This window comes from Mixophyes fleayi, chromosome 6, assembly GCF_038048845.1.
Source record: "Mixophyes fleayi isolate aMixFle1 chromosome 6, aMixFle1.hap1, whole genome shotgun sequence".
NCBI classification, from domain to species: Eukaryota; Metazoa; Chordata; class Amphibia; order Anura; family Limnodynastidae; genus Mixophyes; species Mixophyes fleayi.
In genome coordinates, this window is record NC_134407.1 from 91,645,011 (window position 1) to 91,661,174 (window position 16,164).

Below are 16,164 nucleotides of genomic sequence, written 5' to 3' on the forward strand. Positions count from 1 at the left end.
ACCGCCGATATGCCGGGCAAAAGCGCGTCCCATTACCTAGCAACGAGCGCGCATACATACAGATGCTGACCGGCCACCGGAAGAAGAGTCCGGCTCTTGCTAGGCCACGAGACACGACCATCAGGAGAGGAGAGAAGGCGTCTGTCCCTGCAAGTAGGCAGGTAAGCGGGGACGGCGCCTGACAACCCTCTCATGAGCAGGACCGTCCCAACTATTTGATTTCTGCATTCATTTTGACTACTTGTATGTCCCTGTTTTACGTATGCTCGGTGCTCTCTACTGTCTCTCAGTGACGCACTTTGTGTCTTACAAATCATTGACTTAAAATCACCTTTCAAATGAACAATTTCTCAGATGTGCTATTATGAAGGAAAAAATACTTCTTTGCATTAGAGGTATGAACAAATCATTCTTTATTTACAATATATTGGACCACACACTGGTACCATTTGCTAGAAAACTTTGGTTCTCTGGACACAGACCGCTCCAAGGCTATGATCCCAAACATTTAGCAGTTTGGAACAGCAAGGCATATAGAAAAATATTAAACATTTCTTAGTGACAAAGTGAAGCCCAAAATTAAGAAACAACTTGATTGTGGTCTACAAAACTTCTGGGGAAAGGGACGAAGTAACCCCATCCGGTCACAGGCTCCCCCTAACATAAAACATTATCCTGTACATACTGTAGTTAGGGAGAACAGAGAAGCAAGTTTGAACTTGATGGTAATATGGGTTGTCCTCAGCTCTCATTGCATTGTTCTGTTCTACAGTTGTTGTCCAAGTATTCAGTACCCAACTGTAAGGAGAACTGGAAGAAAAAGGAACACTAACTACTGTACTGTGTGTACTGTACACATGGGAACATTAGCGAGGACAACAATTTATGTGGAGAACCAAATTTACACTTCATTGTGACTGACAAAAAAAAAACCTTAGTGGGGACATAAAGTGGTTCAAATTAATAGAACAGAGAAGGAATAACCCAATACAGTACTGACAATAATATATTAAATGGAATCAGTAATATTATTAGTTATGATGATGCAATAGATGGAAAACTATATGACACCATAGTGGTTAAATGCAAACATTTAGTGTATCATAAATATTTTTAGGTATTTATTTTATTTCTCTTTTCATTTGTTAAGGACTCAGCAAGGTCCTTTCATTACAGCTGCGACTACTTCTAGTTAATATCCATTTTATATTTATGGTTGCCCAGCGCCAGTTTCTTTTTTTTAAATTATTAGAAAGCAACAAAACTCATTTTCCACCAAATTATATGAAAACATTTCAGGGGAATAGTCACATCATGAAATTACAGATGGTAATTAACAATATTTTAGGGGAGTAGTGTGGCAAGTTTAAACTTGTCTGAAAAAAAGAGTTGCAATTTGACCTCTGTGTATTGTAAATTGGATTGCGTGGTATGATGGTCCTTGGCATTCATCCTCCATCTGTAGTGAAATATGGAAAAATTGGGGGTACACCATTCACCAACTATTTCACTGTGCTGTGTGTACAGAACAAATGAGGCAATATTAGTGAAGATCACAATTCTTTGGTAGGTCTACAGCTAACAAGAGTGCAACGCTGTACTGAAATAAAAATGCAATGGTGTTCAATGTTAAAATAAGACCTTGCGTAAAACTAATAATCCAGGAAAAGTCAAAACAATACACTATACTTTGTAGTTGATCAGCTACATGTAGAGTATAGTAGAATTTGTGATCTGTGTGGTTAGATTGCACTTGTATTAGAGATAGAGGTCCACAATTTGTCCATTCCAGAGTATGGAGGTCCATAAAGGTCCAAAGAGAAGAGGTTCACTTGCAATCCAGCCCAAAGAGAAGATATCCACATCCATTCTGGTCCACAGGTATTCCGGTCCAATGTGAGAAGGGACACATTAGGACAAGTACACTTTAATGCACATATATCTGTCAGATCCAATGCTGTCCATACTTGCATCATCATATTTCAAGTTAATATAACTATGCACTTCTGTATGCCAATTTGACCGCAGTTTACAGTTACGGCTCCTTAGGACTGGATAAGCAGGACAGGGAGGGTAGCGGCAGGCAAATGCAGTCTGAGTACAGTATGGGCATGTTCATAGATATACCAGTCAGTAGCCAGCCCATATCAGTTGCAGCAGCCTGAGGGCTTGTGAAAATACACACTGATGATGATGACAGTCTCCAGAACTAGCAAGCCACTTGTGATTGGCTGATGGTTTTTTTACCTTTTTTTTATATGCATATATGCATCCAGCTCAGCATTAGCCCTTTATTGTTTCACTATGTTTGTTGATGAATGTAGCTGACAAAAGGAGTGTTCCTCAAAAACCATTGGGGGAATTCAATTGGCAGCGTTACTCTCGAAAGCAATGCGGTCTGTGCACTATTACCGTTACTACGGTAATAGTGTGCATTATTACCGTTAGTATGGGCAGCACGGTGGCTTAGTGATTAGCACTTCTGCCTTACAGCACTGGGGCCATGAGTTCAGTTCCCGGCCATGGCCTTATCTATGAGGAGTTTGTATGTTCTCCCCATGTTTTTGTGGGTTTCCTCCTGGTGCTCCAGTTTCCTCCCACACTCCAAAAACAGACTGGTAGGTTATTTGGCTGCTAATAAATTGACCCTAGTCTGTGTGTCTCTCTGTCTGTGTGTGAGTGTGTGTGTGTGTGTGTGTCTGTCTGTGCGTTAGGGAATTTAGACTATAAGCCCCAATGGGGCAGGGATTTATGTGAGTGAGTTCTCTGTACAGCGCCGCAGAATTAATGGCGCTATATAAATAAATGGTAATAATAATAATGATCATTTTTAACGCTTTGCTCACGGCTCAGGAAGCCAGGGGCAGAAATCCGGGTTAAAATTACTGCAGCAGTTAACCAAAAAGAGCATGTGTTGCTCTCCAGCCTTTAAAAGAGCTGCATTTCCCCTACTTGAAAAAATAAAAAAGTCCCACAATGAGTCCCTCAGTAGCTCCACATCACTCATTCCAAAATACACCCACATATTTCTCACTTGCTCCAAAAATCGACCACATGCCACACATACCTCCCACTTCCTCTAAAACTACTCACAGCTCTCCACATGCCCCCATTCACTGGCTTATCTAAAAATACCATCACTGTGGGAACCCCCAGAAGAAGGAGGAATAGCACATGGTGCACAATTAGGTCACGTGACGAGGAATGCAGCTAATCCTGTTCCCCATTGTACCCAATAGAAAATATGTCAGAGCAGAGCCATGTGTTACACACCAGGGGCCTGAGTCATTAAGGAGAGCAACGCATAAAAAAGGAGTAACTCTGCACCTGGGCAAAACCATGTTGCATTGTAGGGGGAGGTAAATTTAATATGTGGGTCAGATTGATAGTTGGGGTAGGGCATGTCCTAGATCAACTTAAAATTTCAGTGTAAAAATAAAGCTATCAAGTATTTGTGTGCTAGATTAAAAAAACAGCCAGTATTTAATTTATGTGCAAAATAGTAAACTAATTTACACCCCTTGCATTGTAACATTGTTTGTCCCGGAAAGCATTTACTCATTTTTTGTATCTTACTTTCCTTAATGACTCAGGCCCCAGAGGTCTAGGCCCTTATTTATTTTTTTTATAACAAAATCATGCAATATGAACAAATCTTTACCAATTCTATTTTATTTCGCTATGGCTTTCTTAAAAAAAAAAAAAAAAATCACGTGTGGTTTTTTGGAATTTTTAATGCAAACACTTTCAAGAACTCCTTATGAAATTTTCAAGCAATGCAAACAAATAACTGCCTCACATTCCTGGAAAATTAAAGAAAATAGCTCACTTAATAATTGCATCTGTCTCAACTAGTATTAGACTCATTGTTCGCTTGACCAAAACAAAATGAAATGCACTTACCGCATCTAACTGCTCTACCCTCCGGTCACTATCGCAAAGGTGGTCACTTTGCGATAGTGACCATAGGAAAGATAGGAGAGGGGTCTTCGCAGGAACAGCAGTCTTTCGTGTTTGCTGTTCCTGTTGAAGATTTTTAATAAATACGCATGATGTTTCCTTAACTTTGCAATAAGGATTGAAAAGGGTCATGTTAAAAATGCCCTATTTAATAAATATGCCCCTAATAGAGAAAACCAGCATTACTAAATTATCATAATTAACTAAAGATAGAAAAGGTAATTTACTAACATCAAAATATATAGACAAACGGAGCAATTCGTTTTTTTTCATCTGCACTGTTTGTCAGATAAGCACATAAATAATACTTGCCAACTCTCCCAGAATGTCCGGGAGACTCCCGAAATTCAGGTCAGTCTCACGGTCTCCCGGGAGAGCTGGCAAACCTCCCGCATCCTGCAATTGCGGGGCTAAAATGACGCAATTCGCAGTGAATCACGTCATTTTGGCCCCGCCCCCACGACAAAATGGCATATATGGGGGCGGGGCAAAATGACGCATGTGGCCGCGTCCCCTCCCGCCCTCTAGACACGCCCCTCTCCCCGATACAACTTGCCAAAAGTAGGCAAGTATGACATAAATGGATGCACAAACCTAATATGTCTTTGGAAGCTTCCCCATAAAAATGCTCTTCACAGCCTTTTGTAGGATTGTGGGCCTACTCATGGCACATACTGCCATATGGAGCATTAGCCGTTGTCTTGAAGAAGAAGCAGCCAGCAGCTTGTTACATGTGAAGCTGCTGGCTACTACTCCTCCATGTCAGTGTTACGCTAGGATTGTGGCGCTTGGCTATGATGTCACAGCCAAGTGCATTACCGTATGTGTCATTTTTCAGCTCTGCTCCGAAGAGCATCACTGCGCATGTGAGGAGGGATCCAGGGGCGCATGCAGGGAGGGTTTCTGGTTCTCCAGAAACCCCTCCCCTCTGTGAAGATCGGGTGCTAAACAGTGCCCCTACATAGTACTGTACAGCAGCCGCGGCGCTGTCAAATAAGCGTCCGCGGTGGTGCTGTATTGTAGATGCTTCTATGACAGCGCCGCGGCTGCTGTACAATACAGTGCCGTCGAAATGCAGCAGCTCTCTGTGTAAAAGGTAAGTTTTGTACTTCGCAGGAACAGCAGTATTTTGTGACTGCTGTTCCTGTTGAAGATTTTTAATAAATATGCACATTACTTTAATCCTTCTCTTTGCGATGAGGATTTAAATTAATTGTGCATAAAATGCGGTGCTACATGAATAGGGGCCTATTTAACAGAAGTGTAGGTGCAGCGCAGTGGATAACTAGCTCTAGGTTTGTGTTTTGATTTATGAATGAATTTTGAAGATGGTTTTAGAAGAGAGGCGAAGAGCATGATAGCTATCAATAATTATATTCTGCAAAGTGCATAGGTCAGGTTAGAATCTGTGATTGCGGTCACTTTACAATAGACTCTTTAGTAGAACAGGCTCCTATTAGAGCTAATGTCCCAGATGAACAATTTTAAATAATTTATTATCATTGCAATAAGAAATGATAACTAACATACAGAAAATGTCATGGGTCATAAATAGAATCCATAATAATATACAAGGTGGATGTCATAAATGCAGGAGCCAGACACACTTTTGGAAATCATTCAGCGGTTTAACCATAGAGATATAAATCAGACTCTAAAGCTGAACAGTTTGGAAGGAGTGAGAGTCAGGGCAACTTAAAAATGAACTGTTAGCTGGGATGTAACACTCCTAAATAACATTGCGCTTACATCTCAGTTCAGATCTAATTTACCAGCATTTCTGAACTGTTTATATCAATATGTGTATACGAAGAGTCACTGGAAAGATTGAGACTTACCCAATGTAACGCAGCAAATGAGGAGGCAGAGATGTAAATACGACATTTTCAAGTGGGATCCCAAAGCCATACCGCACAAAGAGGGCTCAGGTAGAAGTTTGAGACAAGAAAGAAAACAAGAAAGAAAACTGATCGCTACTAACACACACTGACACTCTCTTAAAAACTAATTCAGACTTGCTGCCATTTCAGTGCTGGATCAAGTGGTTGGTGATGTCCAGGAAATGTTACGTGTACTGAGGTCTATCCTGGACAAGAGACAGGACACAGAGGAGCCCAGTATATATATAAAACATTGTCTAGTTTGCTGCTTTCTCACCCAACCCTCTTTAATCATTGATCAGATTCAACACAAATGTTAGAAGAGTAAAAGTGCTGGGGCAAACTCCTCCCAGGATCTTTCATTGCATCACAGGCCGGCAGTGGGGGTTATAAATCCCCCTCCTCCTTCATTCATTAGCTCTGAGTTGCTGCTGTGTGTGAGCAGCAGCTGCTAGAGCAAGAAGCAGAGAAATTGCAGTCCAGGAATGTCCATATTTGTTATACCTCGGTTCTTGCTAAACCTTTCTATCCCCAAATGTCCCTAATTTGCTGACATGCACAACTAGTCAGATTTTGGATAAGTTAAAAGCCGGAACTGCTGGAATGCTGTAACGCTGGAAAGAGTCAGCTTACTACAGCAGCCTCTGCTGCTTGGTGTCTTGAGTGAAGCTTGCTGTGTTTTCTCTCCCTATATAGTGCATTCGGTTGTGCTACACAGATATGTTCTCTGCAGCCATCCAATCCGGCTGCTGGGATAGATGTCTGAGTAACTTAACCATTCATTCCAGGTGCCAGAATAGATGCCTAAATACCTGCCAGAATTGGGCTCTAAGTATCTTAGACAACTATTCCAAGTGCCAGAATGGGGCTCTAAGTATCTTAGACAACTATTCCAAGTGCCAGATTGGGGCTCTAAGTACATTATTTATCCATTCCAGGTGCCGGAATTGGGCTCTGAGTACCTTAGCCATCCATTTTGGTTGCCGGAATGGGGCTCTGAGTACCTTAGCCATCCATTCAGGTGGATGTCTGAGAACCTTAGCCATCCATTCCGGCTACCGGAATGAATGTCTGTGTATCTTGGTGATTCATTCCGGGTGTCTGTATAAGGTTTTGTTTATATTAATCATCCATTTCGGCACCTAGAATTGATGGCTAGGGTACCCAGACCTCCATTCTGTCATCCGGAATGGATGGTTAAGGTCCCTGGAGCACAATTCCAAAGGGGGCGGAATTGATGGGTAACATACTGGCAGACACATTCTGGCAGCCAGAATGCAATGGCAAGGTACTCAGAAACCCATTCTGGGACCCAGAATAAATATCTATGGTACTCATAGATACATTCTGGCACCTGGACTGGATAGCTTTGAAACTCTGAGACCCATTTTTGTACCCGGAATGGATAGCTATGGAACTCTTAGACCCATTTTGGCACCCGGAATGGATAGCTATGGTACTGGCAGAACCTTTCCGGCATCCGGAATGGATGGCTAAGGTCCTTGGAACTCCATTCTGGCAGCCGGAATGGATGGCTAAGGTACTGGCAGGCCCATTCCGGCTCCCAGAATGGTTAGGTAAGTTACTCAGAGCCCCATTCCGGCACCCGGAATGGATGATTAATGTACTCAGACCTCCATTCTGGCACCCGAAATGGATGGCTATGGTACTCAGACCTCCATTCTGTCACCTGGAATTATTGGCTACCGGATTGGATGAGTAATGTACTGGCAGACCCATTCTGCCAGCCAGAATGAATGGGTAAGATACTCAGAACCCCATTCCAGCAGCCAGAATGAGCAATGCACCATTACACCAACTAGAGCTGTAATGATATTGTGTTCAAATTAGAGATGCTCAGGTTCAGTTCCCCGAGAACCGAACACACCCGAACTTAACAGTACCGAGCCGAGCCAGCTCGGTACTTTCGCGCACTTTTGTAATTGTAAATGAGGCAAAATGCCATCGTTATGTCGTCGGATCTTGCGAATTTTGGATTCTATAAAAACCGGTCTCCACGGCGATCCAGCGCCATTTCACAGAGGGACACAGAAGGGGTGGCACAGTCTGTAGTGCAGTTGGGCAGCCTCATAGGTAGAATAGAAAGAGGAGGGGGTTGCAGTGTTCTTCAAAGTCTACAGTGACATTCAGGAGAGCTCCATTGCTAATTGTCATTGCTGAAATAGAATTAATAGGCCTGGCAAACTTGGTCCTCTAAATCTGCAGTCCCATAATGTACAGTGTTATATAGGTAACACACAAAGAGGAAAGCTCCATTGCTACATTGTTAATTGTCATTGTTGAAATACAAATACTAGGGCTGGCAGGCTTGGTGTAAATCTGCAGTCACATTGTACTGTGTTATATAGGATACACACAAAGAGGAGAGCTCCATTGCTCCATTGCTAATTGTCATTGCTGAAATCCAAATATTAGGGCTGGCAGGCTTGGTCTTCTGAATTTGCAGTCAAAGTGTATGGTGTTATCAAAATAGATTCACAGCAGTACACCGAAGAGCAGGATTACCAAGCAGCTGCTGGCACCAGTCATGATAATAGTAATCCCTTTATGTCATCTGGTAAAGCCTATGTTAAAGTGCATAGTGTTTGTAAGTCAGAGAAACCAAAATGTAAAAAAACACCTTTCACCTTGGTCAAGAAAATAAGACCTGTAATCCAGGCAAAGTTATCTACAGGAAAATAAATGCCAACATGCCATTCCACACACACGGTGGCAAGGAAAGAATGAGTCCTTCGCCTTTCTCTATGAGTGCTAGTTCTGCAACTGTCACTAAGGCATCTTCTTGTAAGGTCAGTCGTGACTAAGCAAGACCTTGTCATTCAGACTCCAAAAGTGGTGTCCAAATACTTTTACAAGTAAAAGCCAAGCTTGAAGAAAACAGTAAGGCATTAGAGAAAAATGTATGTTCAGATTTAGAAATGACACAAATCCCTGAGGAGAGTCTATCCACGAGTGCTATATGTAATCCTGACCATTCTGATAGTGTACTCATAAAGAAGGCCCCTTTCAGCATTTCTGCAGATGTGTTCCTGAACAGCCCAAGTGTAGCCGGTGATACACAAATTGAGGATGCCACTTTGGAATTGCAACAGGATGAGGGGAATATTTCTGTAACCGAAGAGGGCGCTAATGAGGATGTTGAGAGGATGATGTTGTTTGTGTAAGTCCTGCACCAGTGGAGGCAGTTCTTGCATGTGATAAGAAGAAGGCCATTGTCACAAGACCAAAAAATCTACCTCTTATGTGTGGAATTATTTTTACCCAAATCCTGACAACAGTTGTCTAGCCATTTGTAGCGTTTGTAAAGCCACAGTCAGTAGAGGTAGGGACCATCTAGGAACCTCATCCATGTTATGCCATTTGAAGCGAGTTCATGGCAAGCTGTTGGGAAAATCAGAAACTTATGCTAAAGAGTTAACAACAAGCAGTCCATCATCAGCTAAGTCCCTTCTCACACCTACATCCCGACGCCTGCAATCTGCCCCCACAACACCGTCCTAATCAATATCCTCAGTAGTGATCGGAGTTTGTCCTGCATCCAGGTTGGTAAGGCTAGATGACTCCTCCACTATCCTGGATTCCTCAGAAGAATTCTTGAGCGTTAGTCGCACTGCTGCTGTTGCTGCTGCAGCAGCTGCTGGGGGTTAATCTTCATCCCAGAAGCAGACCAAGAAGAAGACTGCTAGTAGTTTACAACAATTGACTGTTAAGCAATCCTTTGCAAGAGGAAGCAAGTATGAAAGCTGTCGCCCAGTTGCAAAACGGATCACAGACGCCATGGCAACTATACTAGTATTAGATCCGTGTCCAATATCCAATATTAATGCAACTGGTTTTAGACAGTTACTTGAGGTCTTGTGTCCTCATTACCAAATTCCATCACAACACCATTTCACTAGAAAAGCTATTCCTCACCTCTACCACAAGGTTCGTAAAAATGTAATTATTGGGAAAAATGACATTCTACCCATTGTACACTTAACCACAGATATGAGGACAAGCGGGACTGGGCAAACTAAAGATTATATGATTATGACAGCCCACTGGGTTCGTGATTCGCCTTCACCAGCAGGAAGAGCAGCAGCATGTACTCAAGTACATCACATTTGTCAGAGGCAGGCTACTCTATGTATCATCTGCTTCTCTAAGAGGCATACAGCTGACTATCTGTTACAAAAACTAAGGGATGTCATTGCAACATGGATTATACCACTTGGACTCTTCTCAGGATATGTCATTTCTGAATACGCAACCAATATTGTGAGAGCATTACAGTTTGGTAAATTCCCTCACATTCCCTGTTCTGCTCACACAATAAACTTGGTAGTGCAGAGATTTTTAAAAAATGACAGGGACGTGCAGGAGATGCTGTCTGTGGCCCGTAAAATATCTGGACATTTCCGCCATTTGGCAACAGCATGTAGGAGATTGCAGTAGTTACAAGAGCAATTTAATTTGCCCTGCCACCAACTGAAGCAAGAGGTTGTGACAAGGTGGAATTCCACCCTTTTAATGCTTCTGCGGATGGAGAAACAGTGAAAAGCCATCCACGCTTACTCCACAAGCCATGACATTGGGAAAGGAGGGGGATGTATTTTAGTCAATCGCAGTGGAGAATACTTCCCGTGTTGTGCAAGGTGCTGAAACCATTCAAAGTAGTCACCTGTGAGTTCAAACACTGCTAGCTTGTGTCAAGTGATTACCTTAATTAGACTTTTGTAAAACAGCTTGAGAAACTGAAGGAGGAGATTAAACAAAGCAATTACGCTAAGTATATCGGACTTGTAGAACAAGTATGTCACAAGCCGGGCGATCAGGCTATAGACTCGATCCCCGGCCGTCCGCTTGCTCCAGGTCGGGCGCCGCCATCTTCTGCTTTACACCACTCTATCCAGTGCTTGCCATTGTTCTTGGTGATGTGAGGCATCCATTCAGCCGCTCAGCCATGGAAACCCATCCCATTAAGCTCCCGCCGCACAGATTTGTGATAACATTATATATACATATAATGCCAGTGGAATTTCGGAACTCCTCAGCTATGGAATCAGCAGAGTGCTGGCGACTTTTACACACCATGCACCTTAGCAGTTGTTGACCCCGCTCTGCAATTCTACGTGGTCTTCCGCTTCATAGCTGAGTTGCTGTTGTTCCTTAATGCTTCCACTTTCTAATAATATCACTTACAATCGATCGTGAAATATCCAGCAGGGATGAAATCTCATGAACCGTCTTATTGCTAAGGTGGCATCCTACCACAGTACCACACTTGAAGTCACAAAGCTCTTCAGAACAACCCATTTTGTATCACAAATGTTAGAAAATTGCAACGGGTCTGATTCGAACACCTCAATTCAATAATTAACAGGTGTTGCCAAATAGTTTTCTCCATATATTGTATATATTATAATGCATATTTACTGTATTGTGTGTATGTGTGTGTTTGTATAAATATATATATATATATATATATATATTATTAAAGTAATTCTATCGTTTTATAAAACACTTAATACATTATTTGGAAAGGTACACGGTACAGTAGAACGTGTATCAGCTATACAGAATTCTCTACTACAGTTCTTCAAGTTTAACAGGTTCTTCTGTCCAACGCATGTCTTTAAGCTCAGAATACATTTAAACACTTCATGTTCATCAATAGCATTATCCGATGTCTATCAATAAGGTCATATGCAATCTCCTTCAGCCTGCGTTAATATACACACATCTAATAATGTCACCAGTTCTTTTCATCAACACTTGTGGGCGGGCTATTGTCTGTTAGTTCTTCCCAGTCTCTCAATACTCAGATTTAACAGTGATCGGCTTGCAAAGCATTGGGAGACTTCAGACTAAGGGACCTAGGTGTCCTACTTTTTCCCGTAGTGATCTCCCGCCTATAGTTCGGGTACCTCAAGAATATTTAGTGGAAAGAGAACTAATCCTACTTGATATAATCACTGAGGCACGTGTGAGCACGCCCAGCACTTTGTTTGGTCTAAAACCTTACCCTCCCTAGAATGATAATCATTCTCAAGGATGCCTGCTCAAGTCCGAATATTACTGGACTGGCATCGCTGGGTGTGTCTCTTTTCTAACCATGGGGTAGCCGTACTTACGGACGTAATGCTACTCAGACAATAGCCCCTCGCACTTTCTCCAAGCTCCAAGGTTTCTAAATTTTCCTTTACCCCTGAATTGAATAGAGTAATTGACTGGACTGATTATGCTACTAACTTCTTCCTCCCCAATACCTCCTTATCACTACCTGTACCAGTCTCTGTTACCTGCCAATAATCAAAAGAATTAACCGCCCTGAGAAGAAACTGAAATGAGAGAACACAAAACGGGAAAAACTACAACTTCGTGCTGGACAACAGTCTTAGCCTTTGGCTCAGGTGCTACTAACTGCATTCAAGGCCTTCCAGTACAGACTCATGAGTGCCCTTGGACCCTTCTCTGAGTGTTGGCCCCTCTGCAGTGGGTGGTATGGGCACCAGTGTGTCTCTGCTACCCTTGAAGCCGTGAGGCTGGTAGCCTACACCTGGTACCTGTCTGTTAAATAAACTAAGCTTAAGAAATTACTGCTCCACAACTTACTCTCCTGATCCAACATCCTGACAGTTAGTGTGACTTTTCAGGTAACAGTGTTTTGGACGTTCTCGGTTGCTGTCTCACTATTTACCTTCTCTCAAGGTCTAACCTAGCCTCCCAGTTACAATCTCATCTCACGAGGGGTCAAGAACATTTCAAAAACTGACAGGTTAGGAGTCTGCCCAGGAGTGATCTTTTGGTAGCGGGAAAGGACTAGTGGCCGAAGCTATCAGTCACATCAATCAAGTTCCAACTCTTAATCTATTCAATTCGTTCTACCGAGTACCATTACTTTATGTTCACACTGGTTTATGGCTAATTGAAAGTATGTGATTTGTTACCACTACTCATACATTATACATCTATTATTATTAACATGAATACCCCTATCATCTATTATAACTCTAGGACTATCACATTGAATAACAAAAGTTTTGAGTATGATACAGAAATACATTAGACACATTTCAATACACCTTTACCCAGACATTTTTTGTTGGTACACTAGTGTATACTTGAGGATCCTGCATGGTGGTAATTGGATGACGTGTATTTGTTTTAGCTGGAGGAAAACCCATCAGCAGGAGGGATATGGGATGGCTCTATTAGTCTACCTTGTCCATCTCTCCAGAGTCCACCAGACTCCTCACCACATCTCTTCACCTTCCAGACAGTTTATCCCTCAGGTAACACAAATCTTCCTATATTAACCAATATGTGTATGCGTGCATGTGTGTGTGTGTGTGTTCACATTTTAAAACTAAAACAATACAACGAAAAACAAAACAAACATAGATTTGTTAGCTGTCACATAAAACCCTGCTGTCTATTTGACAGCTATGTTCTCCCTGGTGTGACAGCCATGTATGGTTGTGCGTGTAAGTGTGGACCTTACTAGCAGCTACTTCAGTTGGTAACTGTGTCACTGTATAAAGTCCTCTATGTAGTGTCCTAATCATGTGCTGGTATTGCTATAAAACGATTTCTCAGTCACCTCAACATCGCCCTCTAGACTAGAAAAATGCTAAAGACCAATGTATATCAATCGATTTTCCCTCTGCCAACTCACATGTCATTCTCAGTACCTCATATTCAGCTACTTGACTAGGTGGGAAAGGCAAAGGGGTCTATTTCTATAACACTTTCTTCAAATATAACAGTATCCAGTACATGTCTGTCTAACAGTGAAAAATATAAAACATGAAAATTCTACATTTTCTAGGGTTTCACATTATGTCGTATCTTGTGGTAAAAATCCTACTCCAATGTTCTATACAGAGATGCATATCTGTATGCCTAACCTCTAGCATTCTTCTGTCCTCCTGTCCTGCCCACCCTTTGTGCATCCATATAAAGGCACATTTTTGTACAGGAGGCACGTCCGAAAACAAAAAAACAAAACAGATATGCAATCTATAACACATGAATCGTATTTCCACAACAGAACCTTTCTGCTTAAAATCAGCAGTTTCTATACACATGAAAACAAAACCCCTGACTGTTTCTGTAACTCATGTCAATCTAGTGTGTGTATCTCTGAATTTGTCTTATGTAAAAAAAAAATATATGTTTTAGCCCCATTGTTGAGACTGTGTCTGATTTTATCTCTACCAGAGCAGAGAGAGAGAGAGGGAGAGAGAGAGAGCGGGAGAGAGAGGGAGAGGGAGAGGAGAGAGAGAGAGAGAGAGAGATTGATAGAGAGAGAGAGAGAGAGGGGGGGGGGGTAGAAAGGGAGAGAGAGGTAGAGAGAGAGAGAGAGGGAGAGATAGAGAGAGAGAGGGAGGGAGAGAGAGATAAAGGTGGAGAGAGGGAGAAAGAGAGATAGAGAGAGAGAGGTAGGGGGAGAGACTAGCGTTTGTGTAAAGAATGAGAAATAGGAAAGCAATGAATGATGGGAATACAAAGATTTGAATACAAACATACATGTAGAAAGGGAGATTTTTTTTTTTTACAACAAAATGACAGCTGGATTGGACTGTGACTCTATGGGGAAATGGCTGTATTCATTCCACTGCTCCCCTTAGTTATTTGCTAACTATGACCCCTCCCCATACTTGACTAGGGGGTCTTAGCAGTGCAATCCAGTGTCGTCCGTCATTTGTTCATTAAGAACTCGGTATCTCATTGACTACATACCTTTTCAACGGACTTTTCTAACTTATGATAGAGAAATGTAAAAATTTACTCTTAGTGACTCATATTTTCTCTGAAATACATAAAACAATATTTTGGAGCAAAGTATGTACATACTTCATTGTTGGATAATGATTCTCAGCCAAACAAATTATCATGAGACACTGCAGCCTAAAACAAAAGAGTGTTCCAATTGTCTATTGTTAATTTGTCTTTCAAGAGTGATTCTTCTATTTCTCTATCTCCCCTTTTGATCACTAAGTCTATACTCCTTTTGTGTCCCCTTTACCTGTGAGAAGAAAAACAAGATAGTTATCTTAAAACAGCAAACACAACAAACATTTCTATTCTTTGCCGTCGGCTAGCAATTTAGGAAAACAAACATTTCACAACATAAATGAACAAACAAAATCAACAAAGATTACTTTTAAAAAAATAAGTTTCTTTCTACATTTTGCACCTTAATGCTCACCACAGATTAACTCTAGAGTCGGCTATATTTCTCCCCCAGAATATTAGTTGTTACAGAGTGTGCAATCAATTGTAGGGGAACCTCTGAGAGAAGTGTACGCCTCCTTTGTGGATGTCTATGTGATTTCCAACCCAGGTATCCATTCTTCTCTCTACACAGTTCCTACTCATGTGTCCCTTCTTATGGCAGTAGAAGCACGTCCCTGTCATGTCTCCACAATGTTTTGCTAGGTGTCCTATTTTATTGCCTTGAAAACACTTCCTCAACTCGTGTTGTTTCTCTTCCTTTTTACAATCTCTCCTAATGTGTCCTTCTTCTCTGCAATTGTAACATCTCACTATTCTGGGTTTCCTGTTATGTGGGTTGTATTCTGGTGGTCGTGTGTGCAGCCCCTCTAGTGCTGGGATACTTACCATCATTACCCTATCACTTAGTGTCTCTTTCTGTTTGTTTATACTTTTATCATGTTCTATAGCTGACTCCCTGAGAACACTTACAGTGGTTCCTTTCCAGTATGGTAATGAAGTTTGCACCCTTCTTTTCAAGTTTTCCCTGAGGCCATCCATTAGAACTTTAACAGCAACCTCTCTGTAATATACATTATCCTTTATGTCTGGTACCCCAGTATATTTGCCCATTGCTATCAGAGCTCTGCAAAAATAGTCTGTTGCATTTTCACTATCTTTTTGCCGGATACTAAAAATTTTACTCCAGTCCACTATCACTGGGAAATATATAGCCAACTGTGTGATTATATGTCTAATATTGTCCTGATTATCATCCTTGGTTAAGGATTCATCCTCCTCCAACATACAATCATTAATGAACTTTTGTATATCAGTATTGAGAAGAAGACAGGTCTTCAATAATACTCGCCAATCGTTATTAGTTGGCTCATACACATTACCATAATATCTAATAAACTGCTGACATTTAGTCAAATCTTTCCTAGGATCAGGGAAATCAGACAAAATTGAAAATGTTTCAGACCTAGTGCATGGATCATGCTTTGCTATATGTTTTAAGGGAACATCATTATTCCTGTCTGCTTTCCCATTGGGAACTGCTGCTGTGCAGACAGGATGTAAGTCTACCAAATCACTAAAA

General features: G+C 41.6%; 1 protein-coding gene and 1 long non-coding RNA gene across 2 annotated transcripts in view; one reads left to right on the forward strand and one right to left on the reverse strand.

The window, feature by feature from the left end:
- The window catches only part of LOC142161432 (microsomal triglyceride transfer protein-like), a 71,143-nt gene extending 64,975 nt beyond the window's left edge, over positions 1-6,168 (reverse strand). The window contains exon 1 of the mRNA XM_075217035.1: positions 5,799-6,168. Within this exon, the coding sequence (XP_075073136.1) occupies positions 5,799-5,868 (70 nt within the window). The 5' untranslated portion in view covers positions 5,869-6,168. The remainder of the gene's footprint in view (positions 1-5,798) is intronic.
- LOC142160338 (uncharacterized) overlaps positions 1-16,164 on the forward strand; it is a 480,167-nt gene that overhangs the window by 124,661 nt on the left and 339,342 nt on the right. The window lies entirely within an intron of this gene.